This window comes from Camelina sativa, chromosome 1 (assembly GCF_030686135.1).
Source record: "Camelina sativa cultivar CO46 ecotype springtype chromosome 1, ASM3068613v1".
Classification (NCBI taxonomy): Eukaryota; Viridiplantae; Streptophyta; class Magnoliopsida; order Brassicales; family Brassicaceae; genus Camelina; species Camelina sativa.
Genome location: NC_141880.1, coordinates 17,567,210 through 17,590,549, shown reverse-complemented (window position 1 = coordinate 17,590,549; position 23,340 = coordinate 17,567,210). Strand labels below are relative to the sequence as shown.

The following is a 23,340-nucleotide window of genomic DNA, read 5'->3' as shown; positions in this document are numbered from 1 at the left end:
AACAACTTCTTGGTTTAGGAATTGCAGAGGGATACCCGTTAGTTGGATCCATAAGGGTATGTAATTAAGCATCGCCATTGGCATGAGTGGGGTCCACCTCTAAAGAACCAACATACGTTCAGTGAAAGTCGATGGTCCTCACCTTAGGACCATCTCCATTGATTCTTCCGAAGGGTACACAAACTAAAACCGTCTGCCTTCAACGATTCATCCATGGACCAAGCCTCCTTGTCCCCATAACCGAGGGAAAGCAGCAACAATGGAGCGGAGATTTTAACACCATGGAATCACCAGTCTGCCCTTCAGGATAAATCGGTTCGCCGCCGCTGCCTGGTTGACCACTTCAATTGGTAAAGCGATTGGAACATCATTAACCCCAAGGCCAATGTCTTGCAAGGCTTGCCAGATGTTATGAGCCATGATCGTGAGGATGTCGTAAAAACGAAGAGGGTAATGAGAATTGAAAAAGATAATTGATTTTATATGTGATATTTTATATGAATCATTTTTTTTTTAATTTGATTAAAGTATATAAAATTATTTGGTTTTAAACTTTTTCTTTTAAATTAAGTTGGTTTAGTGACTATAGATGAGTTATTTAAATTTTGATTGATTTAATTATATTACAATTTTAAACACTGTTTTTAAGACTTGTTATAAGCTTATAAGTTTGAATTTTTGATCTCTAAGATAAGACCAACAAAGCCCGAAAAACCAGGTAGCTCTATTAGGGTCAAACCTGATTTTGAAATATAGGCTTGAAATATTTTGGGCCGGATTCAAACATATACAAACTTTAAGGTTTCGAGCCGTGCCAGACCACACAAGCATGATTGACACCTCTGTTGTGGTTCCTCTCTAAGAGTTTTTCTAATGGGTGCTTTTTACACCAATTTCTATTATTATAATAAAAATAAAAATAGAAAAAGAAGGAAAAAATGAGAAAATAAATAACCTAAAAAATATTGCTTGCCACATGTCAATATTTAATTTGTTATTTTCTATTTTTATTATTCAAAATTTCCATAAATAATTTATCTATTAAAATATAATCAAATAAAAATCTCTCACCTTCTCCCACCTGTGTTTTGTCTGATATTACAACAATATTATTTGGTGTCAACGGTCAACGTTCTATTTTCACCGTGATACTTCGTGTGGATACTTTGTCATACCCAAAACACAGTACGTTATATTAAGTTTTAAAAAAATCAATTCACCCTAGAGAATATATATATATATATATATACTTTTTTTTTACGCAAAAGAAAATATATATATATATATATATATATTAAAACTTTGACTTAATATCTTTGCATATTTAATAAGGTAATTTCTGTAGAAAACGTATGTAAAAAATAACTAAAAATAAATCTTTGACTCATTTAATTGGGCAGTAACTTTAATTAATACCTAAGTTACAAACTCGATTAGGTCTCAATTAAAGAGATTAAATCATATAAAACTCGATTCGTTTTGCTTTTTATTTTTAGTGACAAATTTGATTTCCTTGTATTAGGTCTCTGATCCGCTACAAATCATTTAATTTCAAAAGAAACAACGATATTAAAAAAATATTTTTGAACATCCAAACACAAGCAAAGAAATCAGAAATCTTAGCAGAACCTATATCCAAGCGCACAAGAACTAACTATCAAGTCATCAAACAACATCGTCATAGAGGAGCTCTTGCAGCTAACAACTCTTCCTTCTCCTTATCTATCTGAGCTTCTAGATCTAAGCACTTCTGCTTCAATGGCGTAAGCTGTTGTTTATTTCTTGCAGTCGGGCCAAAAAAGCCTCTTCTTTCTTCTTCTTTTCCTTTACTTCATCAAGTTTCTTCACCAACCAATCTAACTTAAACCCTGCTTCTCTCAAATACGTCAGTGCAGCCCCTGCACTAGTCATATCATCATTGGAGAGTTCTTCAGGTGATTGGCACAGCGTCTGGTTTAAGTTCAAGAGGACATTCATGTACGCCATCTTCAGATACGGATTCTTTGGACGGAACTTTGATGCGATATCTTTGTGTCCTTCAAATAAACGCTTCGCGGATTCTACCTGCGAGTGGAAAGGATATAGAAATTAAGTAAAATCACAACAACATATCTGTAACTTGTAAATATATCAAGAAATTAAGTAAATAATCACAACAACATGTTCAATGTGTTTACCGATATGTTTTTTTTTACCTATATATGTTAGAATGCCACATCGGTTAAGCGTTGTGATCCTTGGTAATATGTATGTGATGCCGCAATCCTCTTCTCTTAGAGCTAGCTTTTGGGAGTGAGTTAGGCCCATTACTAATATGGTATCAGAGCCCAAGGTTGGCCCAACAAGCAAATTCTCACATGGTTTCCTACCTATGTGGCCCATATAAGTGGCATGTCTTGTTGTATTTCCGAGATGTTGGGCTTGGGCTGTTTCCCACCCACATCTCGAGGAGGCTTGTTAGACCCATTACTAATAATATACTTCACAACAACGAAAGGTGTTGTATTTTACATAATTTTTTTACCTGCGTAGAAATAATTTGAAACCCATTGAAATCTCTAGTTTCCATTACTGGTGAAGATTCCTCTGATACATCCAATTTTCCTACAACTTCAAGAACATCTACCTTGGCAACAACTATGAATTCTCCATTAACCAGAAATCCCTTTTCCAGATTAAGTTTGGTGAGGGTAATCATTTTTGGATACCCCCAGTCAGGAGCCGTCTGATCAAACCAGTGTTGAGTCTCTCCAAAATCACAAAACATATTTTCAGAACTAACCTTTTATTAGAGAAAGTTTTGTTGGAACTGAATTTTCAAAAACAAGTTTCAGAAAATTGCAGGTTTTAGGACAGTGACTTTCCGGCCAAATTCCGGCCAAATGGCTGATCGGAATTGTCTGGTCGATAGTGCAATGGAAAGCTGGTAACGAGTACTACAATATGGTATACTCATACGTCCATAACGGAGTTGATTTGAATAAGAAATAAGAGTGTGAAGTAAGCTACTTGGGACGGTTTGGGAAATATCCCACATCGGAAATATGATTGATTTTTCACTCATATATATATAGTTTCACACTCTTCCAGTTTCAAAAGTGTGTAGAAGGAAGAGGGAAGGTTCCCACGCGCGAGCCAAATTAGGCGGGCTGGGCACGGACGCGAGCCGGGCACAGACGCAGGCCAGGCACGGACGCGGGCCAGGCACGGACGCGGGCTGGGCTGGACGTGGACGCGGGCCGTGGGCTTTTGAGTTTTTTGAAAAGCTTTAGACCCATTTAATTTTTTGGAAAGACTTGGTGTGAACTCGAAACAACTTGGACAGCACTCCGAGAATATTCAGTGAATATTTTCTTGAGACCTCCCTCCTTCCACTATATATAGAGGCACAATCTCTCATTATTTTACACACACAAAAACACAAACACTCCTTCCTCTGAAGATCTCTTTCTCCCTCTCCCTTGCTTAGTCCAAGTAAGTTCTTAGTTTAGTAGTCTCGAGAGTATAACGTAGATCTGTTCGCTTGAGTTCTATTACTGGTGTGCTACTGTAATAGTTCGTGATAGGTTGTATCCTGGGATTCATAAATCGTGATTGTCCAAAAGCACTTACGGCCGATTTACTGAATTAAGGAAAGAGATATCATATCTTGCCTCCGTGATTTATTTTATGCTTTATATTATGCTGTTGTAATTCGTTTCTGATTTCGTTAATTTAAATATAATTCGCATCTTTTCTCAATTTGATTTTTGCGCTCCTAACAGTCTTAATTCAATAAATCCACTTTCTGCTTATCGCTTTAAACGGATTGAGGATTTTTTGAATTTTTTATTTTAAAAACGATTTGAAAATCTTCTGAGAAATTGTTTCTGCTTTCATCTTTCGGTGTTTACGCGGAAAGTTTTTAGAAGAACACTTTTACTTTAATTCTTTCTTCTCTACTCTCTCTGGTTTCCACGAACGCTCTTAATTGAGTGAGTTTGTGAAACAAGTTTCTATGAACGCTTATTAAGCGAGTTTGCAAAACTAATTCAGTGTAATTTAATTACTTGAATTGTTTGATTAATATATTAATCAGATCTGTTTATTGTGAAAAAACATGTTTGGAGACAACACCAACAACGTTGACGGTGCTAGGGTTCCTGCAACCCCTGTTGAAACTCCTGCGGAGTTGGCTTTAAGCCTTGCTAAAGAACTTGAAAACACGAAGCTTATCGATTCGGGTATGGAAACCGTGCGCCGAAATTTGTTCGGTAATGGATCAACCCACATGGGGATACCACCTTCTGCTTCCCAAGGAATGATGCCAGAAAAGTTCGATGGCAAAGCTGGGTTCAAAACGTGGCAAAACAAGATGCGCTACTACTTGGCCATCATGAACATGGAAAGGTACCTCACAGAGGATTCACCAACGCTTCCACAAGGTGACACAGATGTGTATATGGTTGGAAGCATGGATAGCTGGGCTCAAGGAGACTATTGTTGCAAAGGTCAGATTCTGAACCGTTTGGTCAATGATCTGTATGACCTCTATAGTATGTACAAGACTTCAAAATCATTGTGGCTAGCTTTGGAGACCAAGTACAAGACTGATAAGTCTGGGATACAGAAATTCTCAACTACGAAGTTCCTGAACTTCAAGATGGTGGATTCCAAACCAATTATGGAACAAGTGGAGGCTCTTCGACGCATCTTTCAGGAGATCAATTTGGAAGGGATGTCGATCTGCAATGTCTTCAAAACAAATTGCTTAATCGAGAAGCTACCACCAGGTTGGTCTAATTTCAAACATTACCTAAACTTCAAGCGTAAGGCAATCTCTCTTGATGATCTCATCCGTCGGTTGGAGTTGAGGACAACAATCGTGGAGCTCATTCGGATGCTCAAAGCCAGGGGCATGACGTTCATGTAGCTGAGCATAAGGCCAAGTTTAAAGGCAAGGGTAAAGGGATCTCTATTCCTCATAAACCGTTGAAGGTGTCATCTGGACCAAACTTCAAGAAGAGCAACCTTGAGAGAAAGTTCAAAGGCAAGTGTCATCATTGTGGTAAGATTGGACACAAGGCTGAAGTGTACAAAAGCAAAGCCAAAGATCTCAAGTTGCAAGCAAACCTAACTAAAGAAGACATGGTGCGGTGGTTACGGAATGTAACTTGGTTGATATCTGGAATCCAGTGGAGTGGTTCTATGACACTGGTGCTACCACACATATATGTACTGATAGGACCATGTTCACCACCTACAAGAAGAACAAGTCAAATGAGTAGCTTTACATGGGCAACACGGCGGTGTCCAACATTGAAGGTAAGGGCAAAGTGGTTCTGAAGCTAACTTCTGATCGTGAGCTCACATTGCAGAACGTGAAGCACGTACCAGACATGCGGAAGAATCTCATCTCTGGAACAGTGCTAAGCAAGCACGGTTTTTGCATTAATTTTGAGGCTGATAAGTTAGTTCTTAAGAAAAATGGGATGTATTTGGGAAAGGGTTTTGTTAAGGGTGGACTGATCAAAATGTCTGTAACGACAGTCCATCCAAAAATTGTAGCTTCTGCTTCTGTTGCTGAAATGAAAGATAACCCTATTGCTTACTTGGTTGAGTCGTTTACTACTTGGCATGAACGTTTAGGACATGTCAATTATAAAACAATGCGAAAAATGCAAAACTTGAATTTGATTCCGAAATTCAAAACTAACCAAGAAAAATGTGAAGTATGCGTACAGGCCAAACTCACTAAAACTCCCTCACCACGCGTTGAAAGAACAACCGAACCTCTAGGTTTAATTCACACAGACTTATGTGATTTAAAATATGTGCAAACTAGAGGCGGTAAGAAATACTTTGTTACCTTCATTGATGATTGCACAAGATATTGCTATGTATATCTCTTGCATAGCAAAGATGAAGCACTGGAAAAATTCAATGAGTTCACCCTCGAAGTAGAAAATCAGCTTCAGAAAACTATAAAGGTAGTTCGAAGTAATAGAGGAGGAGAATCTGATGAGCCGTTCAATGCATTTTGCAGAGAAAAAGGCATTATACATCAGACAACCGCTCCCTACTCGCCAGAATCTAACGGAGTAGCGGAACGAAAGAATCGAACTCTGAAAGAGATGATGAATACATTGTTTCAGGAATCTGGGTTAACCAAGAACATGTGGGGGGGGAGCTTTGCTTACCACAAATTACATCCTCAACAGGATACCGCATAAGGTGACTGGCAAGACACCATATGAGCTTTGGAAAGGTACAATACTTTCGTACAAATACCTCAAAATGTGGGGGTGTCTAGCAAAAGTGGTTGTAGCACCTCCTAAAAAGGTCACAATTGGGCCTAAGACCTTAGATTGTATCTTCATCGGATATGCACATAACAGTAGTGCATATCGATTTCTGGTTCATAAATCAGATATTCCAGATATCCATGTGAATACAGTTATGGAGTCAAGAAATGCTTCATTTTTTGAAGACATTTTTCCCTGTAGGAAAACCCAAAAACGGACTCGTGAACAACGAGATGCAGCGACCTCTGAAGCTGGCAATACTTTGAGTAATACTACTGTAGAAACAGAACTTGAACCTGGACGGAGCAAACGAGCTCACAAAATTAAATCGTTTGGTGATGATTTTCTGATGATGGCATTTCTAGTTGAAAATCTACCTAGAACATACGCATAAGCTATGTCTACACCTGATGCACCTTATTGGAAAGAAGCTGTCAAAACCGAAATAGACTCTATCATGCAACATCATACGTATGAAATGGCAGATCTACCACAAGGATTTAAGCCTTTGGGGTGTGAATGGATTTTTACGATAAAACGAAAACCCAATGGCGATATTGAGCAGTACAAGGCTAGGCTTGTAGTGCAAGGATTTCGGCAAAAAGAAGGTTTAGGTTTCTTTGATACCTATTCACCGGTAACAAGACTATCTTCGATCAGGATGCTCATAGGTATTGCAGCCTTGAGAAATCTTGAAATCCTTCAAATGGATGTAAAAACTGCTTTTCTCCATGGAGATTTAGAGGAGGAAATCTACATGAAACAACCTGAGGGATTTGTTATTCCAGGACAAGAACACAAAGTGTGTAAACTTGTGAAGTCATTATATGGACTCAAAGAGGCTCTTAAGCAGTGGCATGAGAATTTTGACAGTATGATGATGTCTAATGGTTTTCACACTAATGAATGTGACAAATGCATATATTACAAAACTACTCCATCAGGGTACATTTTGTTATGTTTATATGTAGATGATATGCTCATCATCGGCAGCAACAAAGACATCATAACTCAAACGAAAAACATGCTCAAAAGACATTTTGACATGAAGAACTTGGGTTTAGCTGATGTAATTTTGGGGATAAAAATCATCAGAACTGATGAGGGCCTTATCTTGTCTCAATCCCACTATGCTGAAAAAGTGCTTGATTGATTCAAGCATTACTCAAAAGGGACTGCAAAAACTCCAGAGGATCCTCAAATGCACTTGACCAAAAATTCTGGTGAACCTGTGCAACATGTGGAGTATGCAAGGGTAATTGGCAGTCTAATGTACCTGACAAACTGTACAAGAACGGATTTAGCGCACTCTGTAATTGTACTTAGTCGCTACACAAATAATCCAGGACATAAGCATTGGATGGCTATAACTATAGTTTTGGATTATCTATGTTATACCAAAGATCATGGCTTGCACTATGGTAGAGAACCCGGAGTTTTGGAGGGATACAGTGATGCCAACTGGATCGCAGACTCGAGAAACTCAAAATCCATGAGTGGATATGTTTTTACACTTGGAGGTGCAGCAGTGTCCTGGAAGTCTTCCAAACAAACTCTGGCAGCTAAATCAACTATGGAATCTGAATTCATAGCTTTGGAGATAGCTATGTCGGAAGCTGAATCACTTCGAAATTTTTTGGAAGACATCCCAATGTGGGGGAATCATGTGCCTGCAATACGTGTACACTGTGATAGCGAATCGGCTTTGGGCAGGGCAAGGAATACCCATTACAATGGCAAATCTCGTCACATCAGATGGAGACATAAAACTGTAAGACAACTTATCTCAACTGGTGTAGTTACGATTGATTACATCCATACCAAAGAAAACCTAGCGGATCCATTTATAAAAGGTTTGACGCGAGATCAAGTTATAAAATCATCAAGAGGAATGGGTTTAAAACCTATGACTTAAGAGGAAGTTTGATGGTAACCCCACCTACTCAGATTGGAGACCCCATGACCTAGGTTCACAGGGACAACTAAATCAAGCTGAATCTGCTACAAGCACTAAGAGACTTTTGTCTTCTCCCAGTTCCTAAAATGATGTAAAGTGCTTCCTGTATGTTAGAGGTTAAGCATATGCTTTTAATGATTTGAAATGTAGCTTTGTAAAATGTTTTGAAATAATTACAGGATATTTCTTTAAATACAAGCAGCTATTAAAATCACCTTGTGAGTGTGAAATGGGGCCGTTTCTAGAAGAATATATGAGGCTATACTCTCTAAGTTCACTCATGATTAACCAGGCATGTTCAAGGCCACAATGAACACAATAGAGAACCTCGTTCTACGAGAAAACGAAGCTGTGTTATGCCTGCTGTCTAAGTTTACATACAAATCCGGATGGTTCAAGACATCATGTTCACCATCTGGCTGAGTAAACTCGACAGGTATAACAATGAGTCGGTTCAAGGTTGAAAAACGCCACCAACTCAGATACAGTTAGTTTTCGCATATACTCTCGAAGGTTTGTCTAGTCTACCTAGTAGTGTCAGTCTATAGGGTTAGTCATGTCGTCAGATGTTTAGACTTATTTCTATTCATGTGGGGGATTGTTGGAACTGAATTTTCAGAAACAAGTTTCAGAAAATTGCAGGTTTTGGGACAGTGACTTTCCGGCCAAATTCCGGTCAAATGGCTGATCGGAATTGTCTGGTCGATAGTGCAATGGAAAGCTGGTAACGAGTAATACAAGATGGTATACTCATACGTCCAAAACGGAGTTGATTTGAATAAGAAATAAGAGTGTGAAGTAAGCTACTTGGGATGGTTTGGGAAATATCCCACATCGGAAATATGATTGATTTTTCACTCATATATATATAGTTTCACACTCTTCTAGTTTCAAAAGTGTGTAGAAGGAAGAGGGAAGGTTCCCACGCGCGAGCCAAATTAGGCGGACCGGGCACGGACGCGGGCCGGGCACGGACGCAAGCCGGGCACGGACGCAGGCCGGGCACGGACGCGGGCCGGGCACGGACGCGGGCTGGGCTGGACGTGGACGCGGGCCGTGGGCTTTTGAGTTTTTTGAAAATCTTTAGACCCATTTAATTTTTTGGAAAGACTTTGTGTGAACTCCAACCAACTTGGGCAGCACTCCGAGAATATTCAGTTAATATTTTTTTGAGACCTCCCTCCTTCCACTATATATAGAGGCACAACCTCTCATTATTTTACACACACAAAAACACAAACACTCCTTCCTCTGAAGATCTCTCTCTCTCCCTCTCCCTTGCTTAGTCCAAATAAGTTCTTAGTTTAGTAGTCTCGAGAGTATAACGTAGATCTGTTCGCTTGAGTTCTATTACTGGTGTGCTACTGTAATAGTTCGTGATCGGTTGTATCCTGGGATTCATAAATCGCGATTGTCCGAAAGTCTTACGGCCGATTTATTGAATTAAGGAAAAAGATATCATATCTTGCCTCCGTGATTTATTTTATGCTTTATATTATGATGTTGTAATTCGTTTCTGATTTCGTTAATTTAAATATAATTCGCATCTTTTATCAATTCGATTTTTGCACTCCTAACAAGTTTATCCGAATATTGATTTAATAAAGTTAAAGTAAATTTAGCGTGTCTTCTCCATCCAACAGACAAAGATTCTTCGTCAGGAATGTCTAGAAACAGAGAAAAATGATGATTAGGCTTCTTATTTCCCATGGGAAAGACTTTATGACGCCTGCAGACAAAATGCAAAAGAAACACAATCAGCTAAACCTAAATTCTAAGAAAAACATTAACAAAAAATAGTTTATCTTCTTACCATTTGCAGCTACCAACCACGAATTGATCAGAATAAACCGATTCTGACTGCAAAGAGGAGAAATTTCGTATCACCCAAGTAATCGTCGTTTCAACTTTTGTCTCCATATTGATGATCTGCAGTACACAATTTTTTTGTAAATTGAAAAGACATATAACAACCTCAGTGAAACAAAACCAAAAATATAGATTCCAATATATATATATATGGAACAGAATTCTAAACAGCTTTTTCTTTTCTTTACAAAATTACCACGTTTGAGAAACTGAACATAGTCAATGAAATGGAAAAAATAGAACGATTATAAATAATTTTACCTCTCCCTCGAAAAAAAACATACAGGGACGATGTGGAACTCAAACAAGCGAAAACTTTAAATAGGAATACAAGAGGAATGTGAAAAGCTTCGGCTACTTATATCACATAGAAAATAACATTTGACTTATAGTCTATCTAATTGGTGTTCATTCCCGAAACAAGTATTGTTAAGAATATCTCTTTTTAGGGATTATTAGTTTTATGAATTTAATAGATTTGAAAATACAAACAAAAATCATGTGTTATTTAATCACTGATTTTAAAATATTTCTCAAAATAATGTAATTGGTTGTATATTTTATTTGTTTAATGATTTGTTTTTGGATTTCAAAATCCAAATTATGTTTTAAGTGGATTTTAAAGTGAATAATAGAAATACCTTAAACCGGAACACAAAGATATGTGTGCTTTTTTCGAGAGAGTCTTGTTTTTTAACACCTTCAAGCCTAGGCATAAGTGTCTCGATTACATGCTTTGTGACGATGTGAAGGCAAACGCGTCCCATGTGATAAACCTCTAGACAACATCCATTTTGTTTCAACGGACCATGGTTATACATTTCGGCCGTGACGTACATGGCACACCTTGAAGATACCTTAGCCATATATTGGTTAACCAAGTGGTCTGATTCAGGAGACTGAACCAAACCGGATGCTGCAGATGCTAGTGCAGCCATCGCGATGATTGTTTATAAGGCTGTAGCCATGGATTTGGTGACGGTAGTTGTGTTGATGGCCATGTTGTATTGTATAGTGAATGGTTCGATTGCTTCTTCTAAATTACAATTCTTTATATTCTATACGAAATGTCTTTGTAACAATTTTGGGAATTTACTGATCAAAACTCAAAAGTATGTTTCCTCTCTATAGACTATAGTCTGTATCGTCCTGTGATAAATGAGGCGTTTACTTGCAGTTATGAGTTTGGTTTGCAATTAATTGCAAAACGCCTACGTTTATGACTTTATTCCATTTTGTAGCAAGAAGTAACACATTGAATTAAAGTGGAGACGTAAACCATTGAAATTACACGAACACTTAAATAGAATAACAATTGGCAAATCTAGAGACCCTCAACTACAAAGCACTTAAATAGGAAAAATTATCAAAAAGTATTCCGAAATCAAAACAACAAAACCCAAGCAAAAAAAAAATCAGACAACATTGTCATCGTACAAGGAGAGAGGAGCTCTAGCAGCTAACAGCTCTTTCTTCTCCTTATCTATCTGAGCTTCAAGGTCTAAGCACTTCTTCTTAAAGGGCTGAAGCTCTTCGTCCATATTTCGCAGCCGGGCCAAACAAGCCTCTTCTTTCTTCTTCTTTTCCTTTACTTCATCAAGTTTCTTCTCCAACCAATCCAACTCAAACCCTGCTTCTCTCAAATAAGCCAGAGAAGCGCCAGCGTCAGAGAGATCTTCATTGGAGAGTTCTTGAGTAGATTGACACAGCGTTTCTGTTAAGCTCAGGAGGAAATTCATGTACGCAGTCTTCAGGTGTGGATTCTTTGGACGAAATTTGGCTGCAATATCTATGTTTGTTGCAAACAAACGCTTCACAGATTCTACCTGCATGTGGAAAAGATATATAAAAGTAAAACCACAGCATATCAAGACACTTACTGTTGTACTTTTCATAATTTGTTACCTGTGAAGGAAGAACATAAAACCCATTGACATCTATGGTTTCCATTACGGATGAAGATTCCTCTGATACATCTAATTTTCCAACAACTTCAAGAACCTCTATCTTGGCAACAACTGTGAGATCTCCATTCACCAGAAATCCCTCTTTGGCATTAAGTTCGGTGAGGCAAATCATTCCTGGAAACCCCCAATCAGGAAATTTATGTTCGAACCAGTGCTGAGTCCCTACAAAATCAAAAACCATGTTTCATCACATTAATTACATTTCAGACTTGATGCTCACAACTCAACACAGAAGCACAAAAGTAACATAAACCATAAAGTAACAACTAACAAGCATAGAGTCCAATCACCTCTTAGCCGGGAGAGTTTTTCTGAGTATTTATTTACTACAGTTAGAGAAAATTTAGCGTGTCTTCTCCATCCAATAGGCAAAGATTCTTTATCACGAAGAGTTAGATACAAACAAAAATTATTAGCCCTCTTATCCCCTTTGGGAAAGGCCCAGAGACGCCTGCAAACGAAAACCAAACAAAAACAATCAGCTAAATATTATGGGGTTAATTATTGTGAAATATCTAGACTAATGTTATATTTCCGTTCATATTTGTATCTTGCTCATCAAGTCTACAATATTCTCTTAGGGCTTCTATGCTTATGTATACATCTTTGTACAGATAAATGGATCAGCATTGTTACTAAACCCAAATTCTACGGCTGGCAGCAAACATTATTATAATAGTTAATTATCTTCTTACCATTTGCAGCCACCAGCAACGAAATTATCAGAATAAAGTGATTCGGATTGCAAAGAAGAGAAATTTTTTATCACCCAAGTAATCGTCGTATCAACTTTGACCTCCATTGATCTTTTGATGACTCCTAGCTGCTAAACACAATTTTTGTAAATTGAAAAGTCAAACAAAACCAAAGATTCCGCTATATGTGAAACATATTCTAAACAGCTTTTGTTTTTCTTTACAAATCTACCGCGTTAGAGAAACTGAACATAGTCAAGGAAATGGAAATAAAAAAATTAAATAAAAAACTCAAACGATTGAAAATAATTTACCTCTCTCAGCGTGAGGTAGGAAGAAATAAACAGGGTTGGAGACAATGTACTAAAACAGTTTTGGCCAAAGCTTAAATAAAGATTAACTAAGATTGCACTATTGAACATCATTCTAAGAAGATTTCTGTTCTTTACTAGTTTACTACGTTTGAGAAACCGAAGATAGTCAAGGAAGTAAAAATACTTTATTTACCTCTAAGGGTGATGTCGAAGAAAGAGACAAGGACGATGAATTGAAATAGTTAAGCCACAACCTTAACGGCTTTCAAGTTTGGATTATGAATAGGAAGACTAGAGAATGCGAAACACTTCGGTTCCGATTTTATCTAGGGTTCTAGGGTTAATAAAGATATGAAGTCTAAAAACGAATTTGCAAAAAAGGCATTTGACTTTCCATAAATTATTTTTAAAACAGTAACATGCATTACCGAAATAACAAAAAAGACCCTATAGTTTAAGAACGTTTATATGATTGTTTCTTCATTCTCAAGAACAAGTGTTGTCATATGTGTTTAAAGTTGAAGAATCTTGTCTTCTCCAGCAATAAATGTAACATAGCAAAACCTCAACAACAAAACAAGTCTATTTGTCTCTTAATGTTTGAATGTTTCAAAACTAAGACAAAAAACAAAAACATACTAGAATACCGATCAGATCCAAGCTCTTAAACTGCCTAGCCATGATTAAACAACATCATCTTAAGAACTCCACCAGAGCTTCCATCTCTGCACACTTCTCTTTCAAATCCTTCAATTCTTCCTCAATTTCTTGTAGCCTATTCTGACCAGCCTCTTTCAGTTTCTTCTCCAACCAGTCCAGTTTAAACCCCGCTTGTGTCACATACTGTAGCGCAGAATACGCATCGGAAAGATCAGCAGTGGAGAGTTTCTCTAGAGATTGGCACAAAACCTCAGTCAGACCTAGTAGGACATTCATGTATGATGTTCTCAAATGTGGGTTCTTTGGACGGAATCTTGATGCAATGTCTGGGTGGCTTTTAAACAAACTACCCACAGATTTTACTTGCAAGTGATATATGGATATTAAGTAAAAACATATATGCAGCTTGTTTATGTATCAAAAAACTTAACTCTAGTTAGAGACTCTTAAGATTTGTATTTTTTTTTTCCATGAAGTTAAAAATAAATATATTAATATTACCAGAGGAGGAAGTACTTGAAATCCATTGACGTCTATAACAAATGAAGTTTCCTCTAACACATCTGATTTGCCAATAACTTCAAGAATATCGACCTCGGCAACAACCTTGACTTCTCCATTCACAAGAAACCCACTATTCTTGTCAAGAAGTTTGTCGGGAGGGAAGATCTCTGGAGAAATTCTTAATCGTCCAAGTGATCTTCTTCTCATATGGCTTTCCCATTGAATGTTGACGAAGTCTCCTAAAAATTTAAACTACCTGAAAATGAAGAGAGATCTGGTTAAACCCTAGAATTTGAGTGGCACATAACCAGACTTTGGTTATCGAAAAACCAAAAAACTCACACTTTCAAGAAGCAAAACCAGAATACAAATTTATTTAAGATTGCAATATGAACTCGGATCTTTCAAGATTTCGAACTTTGAACAACAAACAACACAAAATGGTCAACTGCCATCAAGTAGGAGAACACGTACAGACTCGAGTAAATATGCATCAAAATGGTATTAACTACTCCCTCTGTCTCATAAAAATTGATATTTTGGGATATTTTTTTATCCCACAAAGATTGATGTTTTGTAAACTTCAAGAAGTAATCACTAAAAATATTTAAAATTTTGAATTATTATTGGTTTAAAATTAAATAATATCTCTTTAGTTAAAGAAAAAAATATATTTAAATTCAGTAATTATTGTTTTTTTTAAATGTATAAAAGCTTCAAAACATCAATGACAGATGAAATATTTAATTTACACTAACAGGGCCTCAAATATTACTAGCAGTCTAGCACTAGAGGAATACAAATCGCTTCGGCTCCTCATAAGCTCATAGGTTGGTAATACGGCTAGTTAATAATAGGGGCGGCCAATATATTGAACATTTTTTATTTAAATTAATTTTAGTCCTAAGACAACAATTGTAGAACGAACATTTAACTTCCATAAATATTTTTTTTTAAAATATTGATGACCTACACAGATAACAAGAACACAACATTCATTAACAGCTCTTGTAAATAATAATATTTTCTCGAAATTGTATAAGATAATACAAATTTTGAAAATTGAAATTTTAATTATAATTTTATGGTATTTTTGAATAACCAAAATTTAAGTGACCTTTTCAGAATATTATAGTATTTTATTGAGCAAAGTTTTTAAAAAATAATAATTCCAATAATTGTCCATTTAAAAGATGAGAAGAAAAATTTAGAGATTATCTTTTCGTTGTTATCTAATCGAATAAAACAAAACAAATTTCCCAAAACATATGGATCAAATTATTATTATTGTTGTTATTTTATTCGTTGTTATCTAATCGAATAAAACAAAATAAAATTCCCAAAAGAAATTTTTCTCTCTTTTTGGGCGATGCAAAAAAGTCTCGAGGCTGGTTTCGTAAGATAAATAACAAAACTCATCTCCAAAGAAAACTGCAACCATAAAACCCTTAGAGAGTAAAAGGCGATCCGCAACCATGAATATAGAAGAGCCAATGACGTTGATGATGCTTCCTAATGATTTGATATTAAACTGCTTAGCCCGTGTTCCGAGATTGTACTACAACACTCTCTCCTTAGTTTCCAGTAGATTCCGTTCTCTCCTTGCTTCAACTGAGCTTTACCAAACACGAATCCTCTTAGGCTGCACAGAGAGTTGTCTCTACGTGTGCTTAAGATTCCATACGAGCAAACAACAACGATGGTTCCGTCTCTACCGGAGACCAAATAGCTCCAAGAATGTTTTGGTCCCAGTTACATCTCCCAATTCTCCTTCTACGTACCAGTCAGATATTGCAAGGGTTGGTTCTAATATCTATGCCATTGGTGGATTCACAAAGGATAACAATGCATCTTCTAGCGTCATGGTCATGGACTGTCGTTCACACACGTGGCGTGAGGCCCCAAGCATGCGGGTGGCACGAGAGTCCCCTTCTGTTTGCGTCCTTGATGGAAAAATTTATGTGACAGGAGGCTGTAAAAATCTCGATGCAACGAACTGGATGGAGGTATTCGATACAATGCATCAAACTTGGGAGTTTGAGTCATCAAGTCCTGGCGAGAGAATACGTAGTGGTATTAGGTATCAAAGCATAGGGTATGTGGAAGTGTCTACGTGAAGTGTATTGAGAGACATGTGACTTACAAGCTGAATAAAGGTAGATGGAGAGCCGGAGACTTAGCTATGAGGAGGGGATGGTTTTGCCCAACATCTTATTGTGTGATAGAGAACGTGTTATATAGTTGTAGTCATGGGATGATCAAATGGTACGACCCGGAAGAAAACTGTTGGACCTATTTAAAGGGTTCGAAAGGTTTGGAAAAACTGTTTAGGTTGTGGGATGACCGTTATGCTGTTGCTAGAGTGACGGATTATGGTGTAAAGTTGGCGGTTTTGTGGGAAGAGAATGTGTCTAGTCACAACAAATTGGTTTGGTGTGCGGTAATTGCTCTTGACAAACACCAAGAGGATATTTGGGGGACGCTTGAGTCGTGTGACATTGTGTATACAATCACTGAGCCATATAAATATGATTTAGCGCATATTGTTTCTGTTACAGTTTGATGAAATATGTCATACTCATGTGAAACATTGAACCAGTTGCTATTATTTTTAGTTTTTATATTATTTTTTAGTGAAATTTTCATTCCAGTTGCTATTTGTTTTGCTTTTGGTTGATGAATTTGAAAAATGTAAGAAAAAAACCATAACACTCTCAGAGTAGTTTCATGCTTTCCCAAATCAATACCCTACTTGGTGGAGCGTATCTTAAGACTGCGTAAATCCTATCATTCTGGTGACGGACGAGTTCCAAAAGTAGCTTAGGTAAATAAAGCGGCAGAAGCTCGTATGGAAAGTGAAATACTGAAGGTGATACAAACAAGACATAACAATTAAAAAATACAACGCCAAACCTGAGGCCAATATCGATTCACAAAGCACATAACAAGAAAGAAACCCCTCAAAAAAAGTCACTGATTATATTACCAAATTTACTTAGAAGTCTCTAAAGCTTCATGGAGATTCACTGCTGCTGCTGGAACGATACATAGCGGCAAAATCCAAACATAAATGTCGGTCCCTTTCATCTCCCCAACCTCCCCAACCTTTGAAACCAGCTTTATAACCCGGTTGATGCTTATACACCCGAACTCCCCATTCTTCTTTTATGTTTACAACTTTATCTGTTTCTTTAACTTCAATGTTTACCACCCCATTATCGATGCAGTCACCCTGATCTCCTTTACCTTGATGCAACCCACATTTTCCAAAGTGGACAGCACTGGTCCTAGGCCCTCGCAACGTGTAAACAGGGGAGCCAAATGAGGGGAAAACAGTTGCCCACATCGTTATATCCCAATTGTAATCATCAAAGTAACAAAACTCTCTTGCCTTCTGGTGTATATTCTCCCACACACTTCTATTAAACGAATAACCAACATTTCCCATTCTCTCCGCAACCAAACTTTCAAGCCCTTCTCCTCTTGACTTCACATCAGAAGGTGCTAAATTAGCAGCAAAGCAGTCAGGACATTTAGCAGGTTTCAGCCTCGTGAGAGTCTGTATATTACGGTAGGCATTAGGAAACAGAAAATGATCTTCCTCAATGAAAAGAATATGACCTTCATGTCTTTTAGTCTCCTCCAACCCATCCCAAACAGTATTCATCATCCACCACCAGTGATGCTTCAAAGACACAATCTTTGGAGACCTGTGATTCCCATACTGATCAGGATTGCCATCACAATGTGTCTTCACCTCATCACCCTTGTTTATACAGTCATTTGGGGTCACACCGGGGAAACTCTTTCGATATATATGAGGCGAATACGGCGAAAATATCTGTTTCACCTGACAAAACTTAATACCTTCCACAATCTTATTCATCTCTTCAAAGTAACCATCATGGCTAACAATCAACAATGTCTCACTAATTCCTTTAACCTTTGACAAACTTTCCACAGTTACTCGAAAATACTGAGCCCGATTGTGCACATACAAGACTATAACCACACGGTCTTTCGCCAAATCAGGATACAGATCCAGATTCCTCGGCGTAAAATGGTTCCTTCGATGCAACCTAAGAGACATTCTATTAGCTCTAGCTAACCTTAGCAATGAAGCATTAAGCTTAACTTCCAAATCTTTGTCAAAATCATCCAAATCATCATGGCCAATGGAAGTTCTATTCAAAGCAGTTCGTGGTACAGACATCAACATCAAAACTACAGAGACTGTAACTGCAAATAGAATCCCTAAACGACACAAACCCGTAGTATCTTTCAATTTCTGCTTCTTCCAAAGATTTGCCATCAGAACAACTACTAAAAATTGAACCAAACTCTCAAATTCTATACTAAACAACTTAAACTCTAAAACCTACTTACGCTCTGCAAAAAAGGTGCTTCCTTTACAATCTTCAAACCAGAGACTCGAGCTTTGACTTCAGATCGTCAATACTAATTACAGATTCAACAAAAGAGTAGATTTTTAGAAGAAATCAAGAAATGGGTAATCGGAAAGACACGAGATTTGATCAGGAAAGGAAAAGAAACTTCGGAGTCATTGAGGAATCTCGAAGCAAGGTGCCAAGTCTTGCGTGACTTTGGGTTTCGCGATTTTTTCTAAGTCACCGAGTCAATTGTCACTTAAATTTACTATTCTGCCATCAAATTCTTGGCTGCTGTGTTTTTTTAGGCATGAGCGTAAAAACCGTATCCGAATATCCAACTCTGAATCCGACCCGAAAAACCGGATTCAGGTTAGATACGGGTTTGTCTATAAAACCTTATTGGGTTCTATTTTTTAATACTCGTGGATTCAGTTAGGGTCGGGTAATATCCGCTACCTATTTGGGTACCCATTAAATCTAAACATATAACATATTTATAATATTATCATTGATATAATGCAATTACCCCAAAATTATGATTATAATTTTGAATATTTCATTTAGTTTTATATCTAAATATCAAAAATAATCAAAATATCTAAAATATTTTGTTATGTAAGTCAAAATTTAACTAAATTTATTTAAATTTAATTATATTTTTTCGGGTACTCGGTAGTTCGGGTAATAATCGAGTTCTAAAATTTGTAACCCAAACCCGATAGTACCCAAACCGAACCGAACTCATATATCTAAAAATACCCAATGGGTTCTATTTTTCTAAACCCGTTTACCCGAACCCGAATGCCCAGCCCTAGTTTTTTTTCCCCTTCAAAGGAAAAAACTAGACAAATAAAAGTGGAATAGTAAATAAAATAAATTATTTGCTTCAATTACAAAATTTTTTTCTTTAAAAAACTCATTACAAATTTTGCAATCAAATTTATTTGAGAGTAAGTAGTTAGTTAGAATGTTGCATCATTAGTGATGTATCTTTGATTATGAGGAGACTTATCTTTAAATAAAATATCTTACTTCATTTACACACATAATTTATAGTATTTTTTAGTTATCATTCTAGATTGTTTCACACAAATTAAGAAAATAGATAAATAAACTATTATATCTTTGTGTGACTATTAAAATTCTTAAGTATTTAATATATTTTTTTAGTAAAGGATAAATGAGATAATTTATTATTAAAAATAACCCTGAAAAATGAAAACAACAACTAAATTGAAACAAAAAATTATGCCTAAAATGATAACTATTTTAAAATAGAGGGAGTAAAATTAGGCTACTTACTACTCCTTTAGTTACAAACTATATGATGATTTAAGTAAAAACATGCATATATAAAAAATGACTACTTTAAAAAAATTTAACCAATTATAAACAATATTGCATTTATATATATAAAGTTAACTTTTCTCTCTTTTCTTTCCTCCACGTCAGCATCCACCTAAACAATAATATATTTTTTTTGTATTAAAAAACTATTTTAAATATTCATTGCATATTTATTATTTATAATTTATAATAGTAACAAATAAATAAACTTTGAGTGGGAAAAATTAGTATTGTCTAAAGGACGAATGGCAACTGCTAATGCGATTTTTAGGGTTTGAGCTTGAGATGGTGGTAGACGACGGGGGTGAGGGAGGAACGAGAGATGGTCTCTCGGTTGCTCTTATGGATTGTCGATTTAGGGATTGGATTGGTTTTCCATTCCCGTATGTTGCTAGACATGATCAGGTTTTCTCAGATCTGGCCCCTTGTGGGGGATCTTCGATTTATTGGGTTTCTATATTAAGGGTTCAGAGAGCTTTGAGGGGGAAAGATTTACGGGCTCATGGTGATGGGTGTTTGAATCTACGATTCCCATTTATAACTAATGGCATCTGCGTTGAAGGTCGATTGGATTTGAGGTTTCCATTTCTGGGTGATTGGGTTGATTCGAATCTCCATTTGCTCTTGAGTTTCTCAGAGATCGCTGCTATAATGGAGATTATTCTCTTGGCAACAGTTAATGAGATTCTCTTTCCTTGTTTTTGGTGGGTAGCTGGTATGAGGATATTCGGATATTTACTGCCACAGAGAGTTTTGGAAGGTAAGCGGATACGATCTTGGTCCCTTCTGGGTTCGGTGGAACTGGTCTGTGGTTATATATTTAGCTGGCTGTGAGGCTTCTTTCTTCACGATTTATCTCGGTTTCTTCTTAATTCTTGGTGGGTTCGTCGGTATAGTATTGTTGGTGCATTCTTCCTGTTCTCTCAGAGGTTTTTTTTTTGCATTCGTGTCTGGGGTTTGATATGGCTCAGTTGGCGCTTAACAAAGGCAAGGCTACGTTAGCCCGTACAGAGGTTGTGAAGATTTCTGGTTCTGTTTTGGCTCAACGGATTCAGCAGTTCTCCCTCACTCTAATTGGGCGATTGATGAATCCAGCTGTTCAGAGGATGGAGTCGCTTGTTGCTAATTTGCCTAAGATCTGGAAGTTGGAAGCAAAAGTTATGGGAGCGGATTTGGGTCAGGGAACATTTCAATTTAACTTTGAAGACGAGGAGGATCTTCTTGGAGTCTTACTCAATGGTCCTTACCATTTTGATGGTTGGATGATCTCACTGGTTCGTTGGGAACCTATAGTGTCTGATTCCTATCCCTCAGCCATCAGTTTTTGGATGAAGGTGGGAGGAATTCCTATGCATCTGTGGGAATTGGCAACACTCACTGCTATAGGAAAGAAGATTGGTAAAATTAAGGATCTCAATGAGGAAACAGGAAGCATTTGTGTCACGGTAAATAGATTCAATCCGCTGCTCTTCAATTTGGTGGTCCCTTTTGATACCGGTGATGAGGTGGTGGTCACTATAGAATATGAGAAGCTGTCAGGTTTTTGCAAACATTGTCTCAGATTAACACATGATGTGTTGGTCTGTCCGGAGCTGAAGAATGGCCCTGCTGGTCGAGGAATTGTGGATCATGGGGATAAGAGGGGGGTACAGCGGCATCAGGCTATGGCACAACAGGGTCCTGCACAGCATGATGGTGGGTGGGAGAAACCAAAAAAACATGTTAAACGGGCTTTGGGTTTCCAGTCTGAGCAGTCCATTGAGAGGAGACATCCTCAGTTTTGAGGTGGTGAGTCTACTTCTTCTGGTTTTCCTCTCCATGTGCGGAATCAAGGTCCTGTTTGGGGACAGAAGCAGAGATATCAGGGTGGTGGGTCTGGTATTACTTTGGGTTATGCTCCTTCTGATTCGCAGATGGTTGGGAGCGACATGATGGACTCGTTCACGGGTTTGCCAGCACATAGAAAGGAAATAGACCAGTGTGGCCCAAACCATTGTACAAGGCTAAACAGGCTTCTAGTGAGAAGAACTCTCAACGCTTGGATCACGGTGGTGCTTCCTCTGGGGTGACTGAGGATATTTCAATGGAGGTGTCAGTGGAGAATGGTTCAGGAGGTGGTGAAGAGGATACTGAGGAACCGATGTTTAATGAAAGTACTGATGACTTATTAGAGGATGGTGAAGTCAATGATGCTGACAAATCGGAAGAGCAAGAATCGGGTTTAGTAACTGTTGCTGGTTCTGAATCGGGTTTAGATGCGGAGGGTAATGCTATCCAAGGTACTCTTGTTCCTGATTCTTTAAACTTGAGTTTCAGTGATATAAATTCTGGTATGAAGTCAGTTTCATTGGGAAAATTGACTAGTGATATGGTTAAAGGGGGTAGTTCCTTGGGTAGGAAAGGTCTTACTAGTTCACAGAAATTTGTCTTGCCTCTGGCTTCGCCTGGGAAACGCCTCTTAGCTAAAGCTTTCTTACTTAAATCTATAGGCAAGGGCAATAAACCAGTGACGATAGGGAATCAACGTCACAAGACAAAATATGGTATTCCTGTTGGCGGAGGGAGTCGTCTTCTTAAGAAAGGGACGGTGGCGCTCCCGAAACCACTGGCTCAAACGTGAAGATCCTAAGCTGGAACTGTCAGGGCATTGGGGTAGACCTGACAGAAAATTATTTGGGTGATTTGTAGAAAAAGCATCGACCAGACATTTTATTTTTATCATAAACAAAGAAATGTACTTCTTATTTACAAAAATTTCAGAATAAATTTGGTTATAACAAATTGTTTACTGTTGATCCCCGCAGTTCAAGTGGTGGTTTAGCTTTATTTTTTATGGATGAAATAAAACTTTCAATTTTATTTGATAGTGATCGTATTATTGATACACAAGCTTTTATTGGCCAACAAATGGTCTTTATGTCTTTTATTTATGGTGATCTTGTTCCGCAAAAACGGAAAAAGGTTTGGGATACATTAACGGATATTGGGTCTTTCCGCGTTGACCCCTGGTTTTTAATCGGCGATTTCAATGAATTAGTGGCGAATCATGAGAAGAAGGGTGGGGCTCTACGTCCTGCTTTTTCTTTTGTACCTTTCATTTCAATGCTTCGCCACTGCGGGATGCTCGAATTTCCTTGTTAGGTAGATCAATTATCCTGGAGGGGTAATATATGTAATAGTGAGGTAGTTCGTTGTCGGTTAGATCGTGTCGTGGGTAATGAAGATTGGCATGGGCTTTACCCGAATTCGAAGGTTGACTATTTGGAGATGATTGGTTCGGACCATTGTCCAATTATAGCAACTTGTCTAAAGACGAATAGGAGCCGACATAGACAGTTCCGTTTTGATAAAC

General features: G+C 37.5%; 3 protein-coding genes and 4 pseudogenes across 4 annotated transcripts; 2 read left to right on the top strand and 5 right to left on the bottom strand.

The window, feature by feature from the left end:
* Positions 1 to 1,678: 1,678 nt before the first annotated feature.
* LOC104709627 (MATH domain and coiled-coil domain-containing protein At2g05410-like) lies at positions 1,679 to 10,161 on the bottom strand (annotated as a pseudogene).
* A 557-nt stretch (positions 10,162 to 10,718) lies between these two features.
* LOC109124935 (uncharacterized) lies at positions 10,719 to 11,111 on the bottom strand (annotated as a pseudogene).
* Positions 11,112 to 11,380: 269 nt separating this feature from the next.
* Positions 11,381 to 12,894, bottom strand: LOC104709623 (MATH domain and coiled-coil domain-containing protein At2g05410-like). The gene is made up of 4 exons (XM_019243337.2): positions 12,773 to 12,894; positions 12,368 to 12,528; positions 12,016 to 12,239; positions 11,381 to 11,936 (listed from the first exon to the last, which is right to left on the bottom strand). Exons 1-4 carry the CDS (start codon positions 12,877 to 12,879, stop codon positions 11,526 to 11,528), a joined length of 903 nt encoding a protein of 300 aa, XP_019098882.1. The 5' UTR covers positions 12,880 to 12,894; the 3' UTR covers positions 11,381 to 11,525.
* Positions 12,895 to 13,779: 885 nt separating this feature from the next.
* On the bottom strand, positions 13,780 to 14,457 carry LOC104709617 (MATH domain and coiled-coil domain-containing protein At1g31390 pseudogene; annotated as a pseudogene).
* Positions 14,458 to 15,752: 1,295 nt separating this feature from the next.
* LOC104709610 (F-box/kelch-repeat protein At4g23580 pseudogene) lies at positions 15,753 to 16,813 on the top strand (annotated as a pseudogene). The gene has a single exon (XR_015597764.1). The product of XR_015597764.1 is annotated as an F-box/kelch-repeat protein At4g23580 pseudogene (transcript).
* Positions 16,814 to 17,057: 244 nt separating this feature from the next.
* On the bottom strand, positions 17,058 to 18,925 carry LOC104698925 (alpha-1,6-mannosyl-glycoprotein 2-beta-N-acetylglucosaminyltransferase). The gene has a single exon (XM_010414303.3). It carries the CDS (start codon positions 18,560 to 18,562, stop codon positions 17,264 to 17,266), a length of 1,299 nt encoding a protein of 432 aa, XP_010412605.1. The 5' UTR covers positions 18,563 to 18,925; the 3' UTR covers positions 17,058 to 17,263.
* Positions 18,926 to 20,204: 1,279 nt separating this feature from the next.
* LOC104698914 (uncharacterized) lies at positions 20,205 to 22,769 on the top strand. The gene is made up of 2 exons (XM_010414292.2): positions 20,205 to 22,267; positions 22,478 to 22,769. The coding sequence occupies exon 1, from the start codon at positions 20,951 to 20,953 to the stop codon at positions 21,770 to 21,772; it is 822 nt and encodes a 273-aa protein (XP_010412594.1). The 5' UTR covers positions 20,205 to 20,950; the 3' UTR covers positions 21,773 to 22,267; positions 22,478 to 22,769.
* The last annotated feature ends 571 nt before the right edge of the window (positions 22,770 to 23,340 follow it).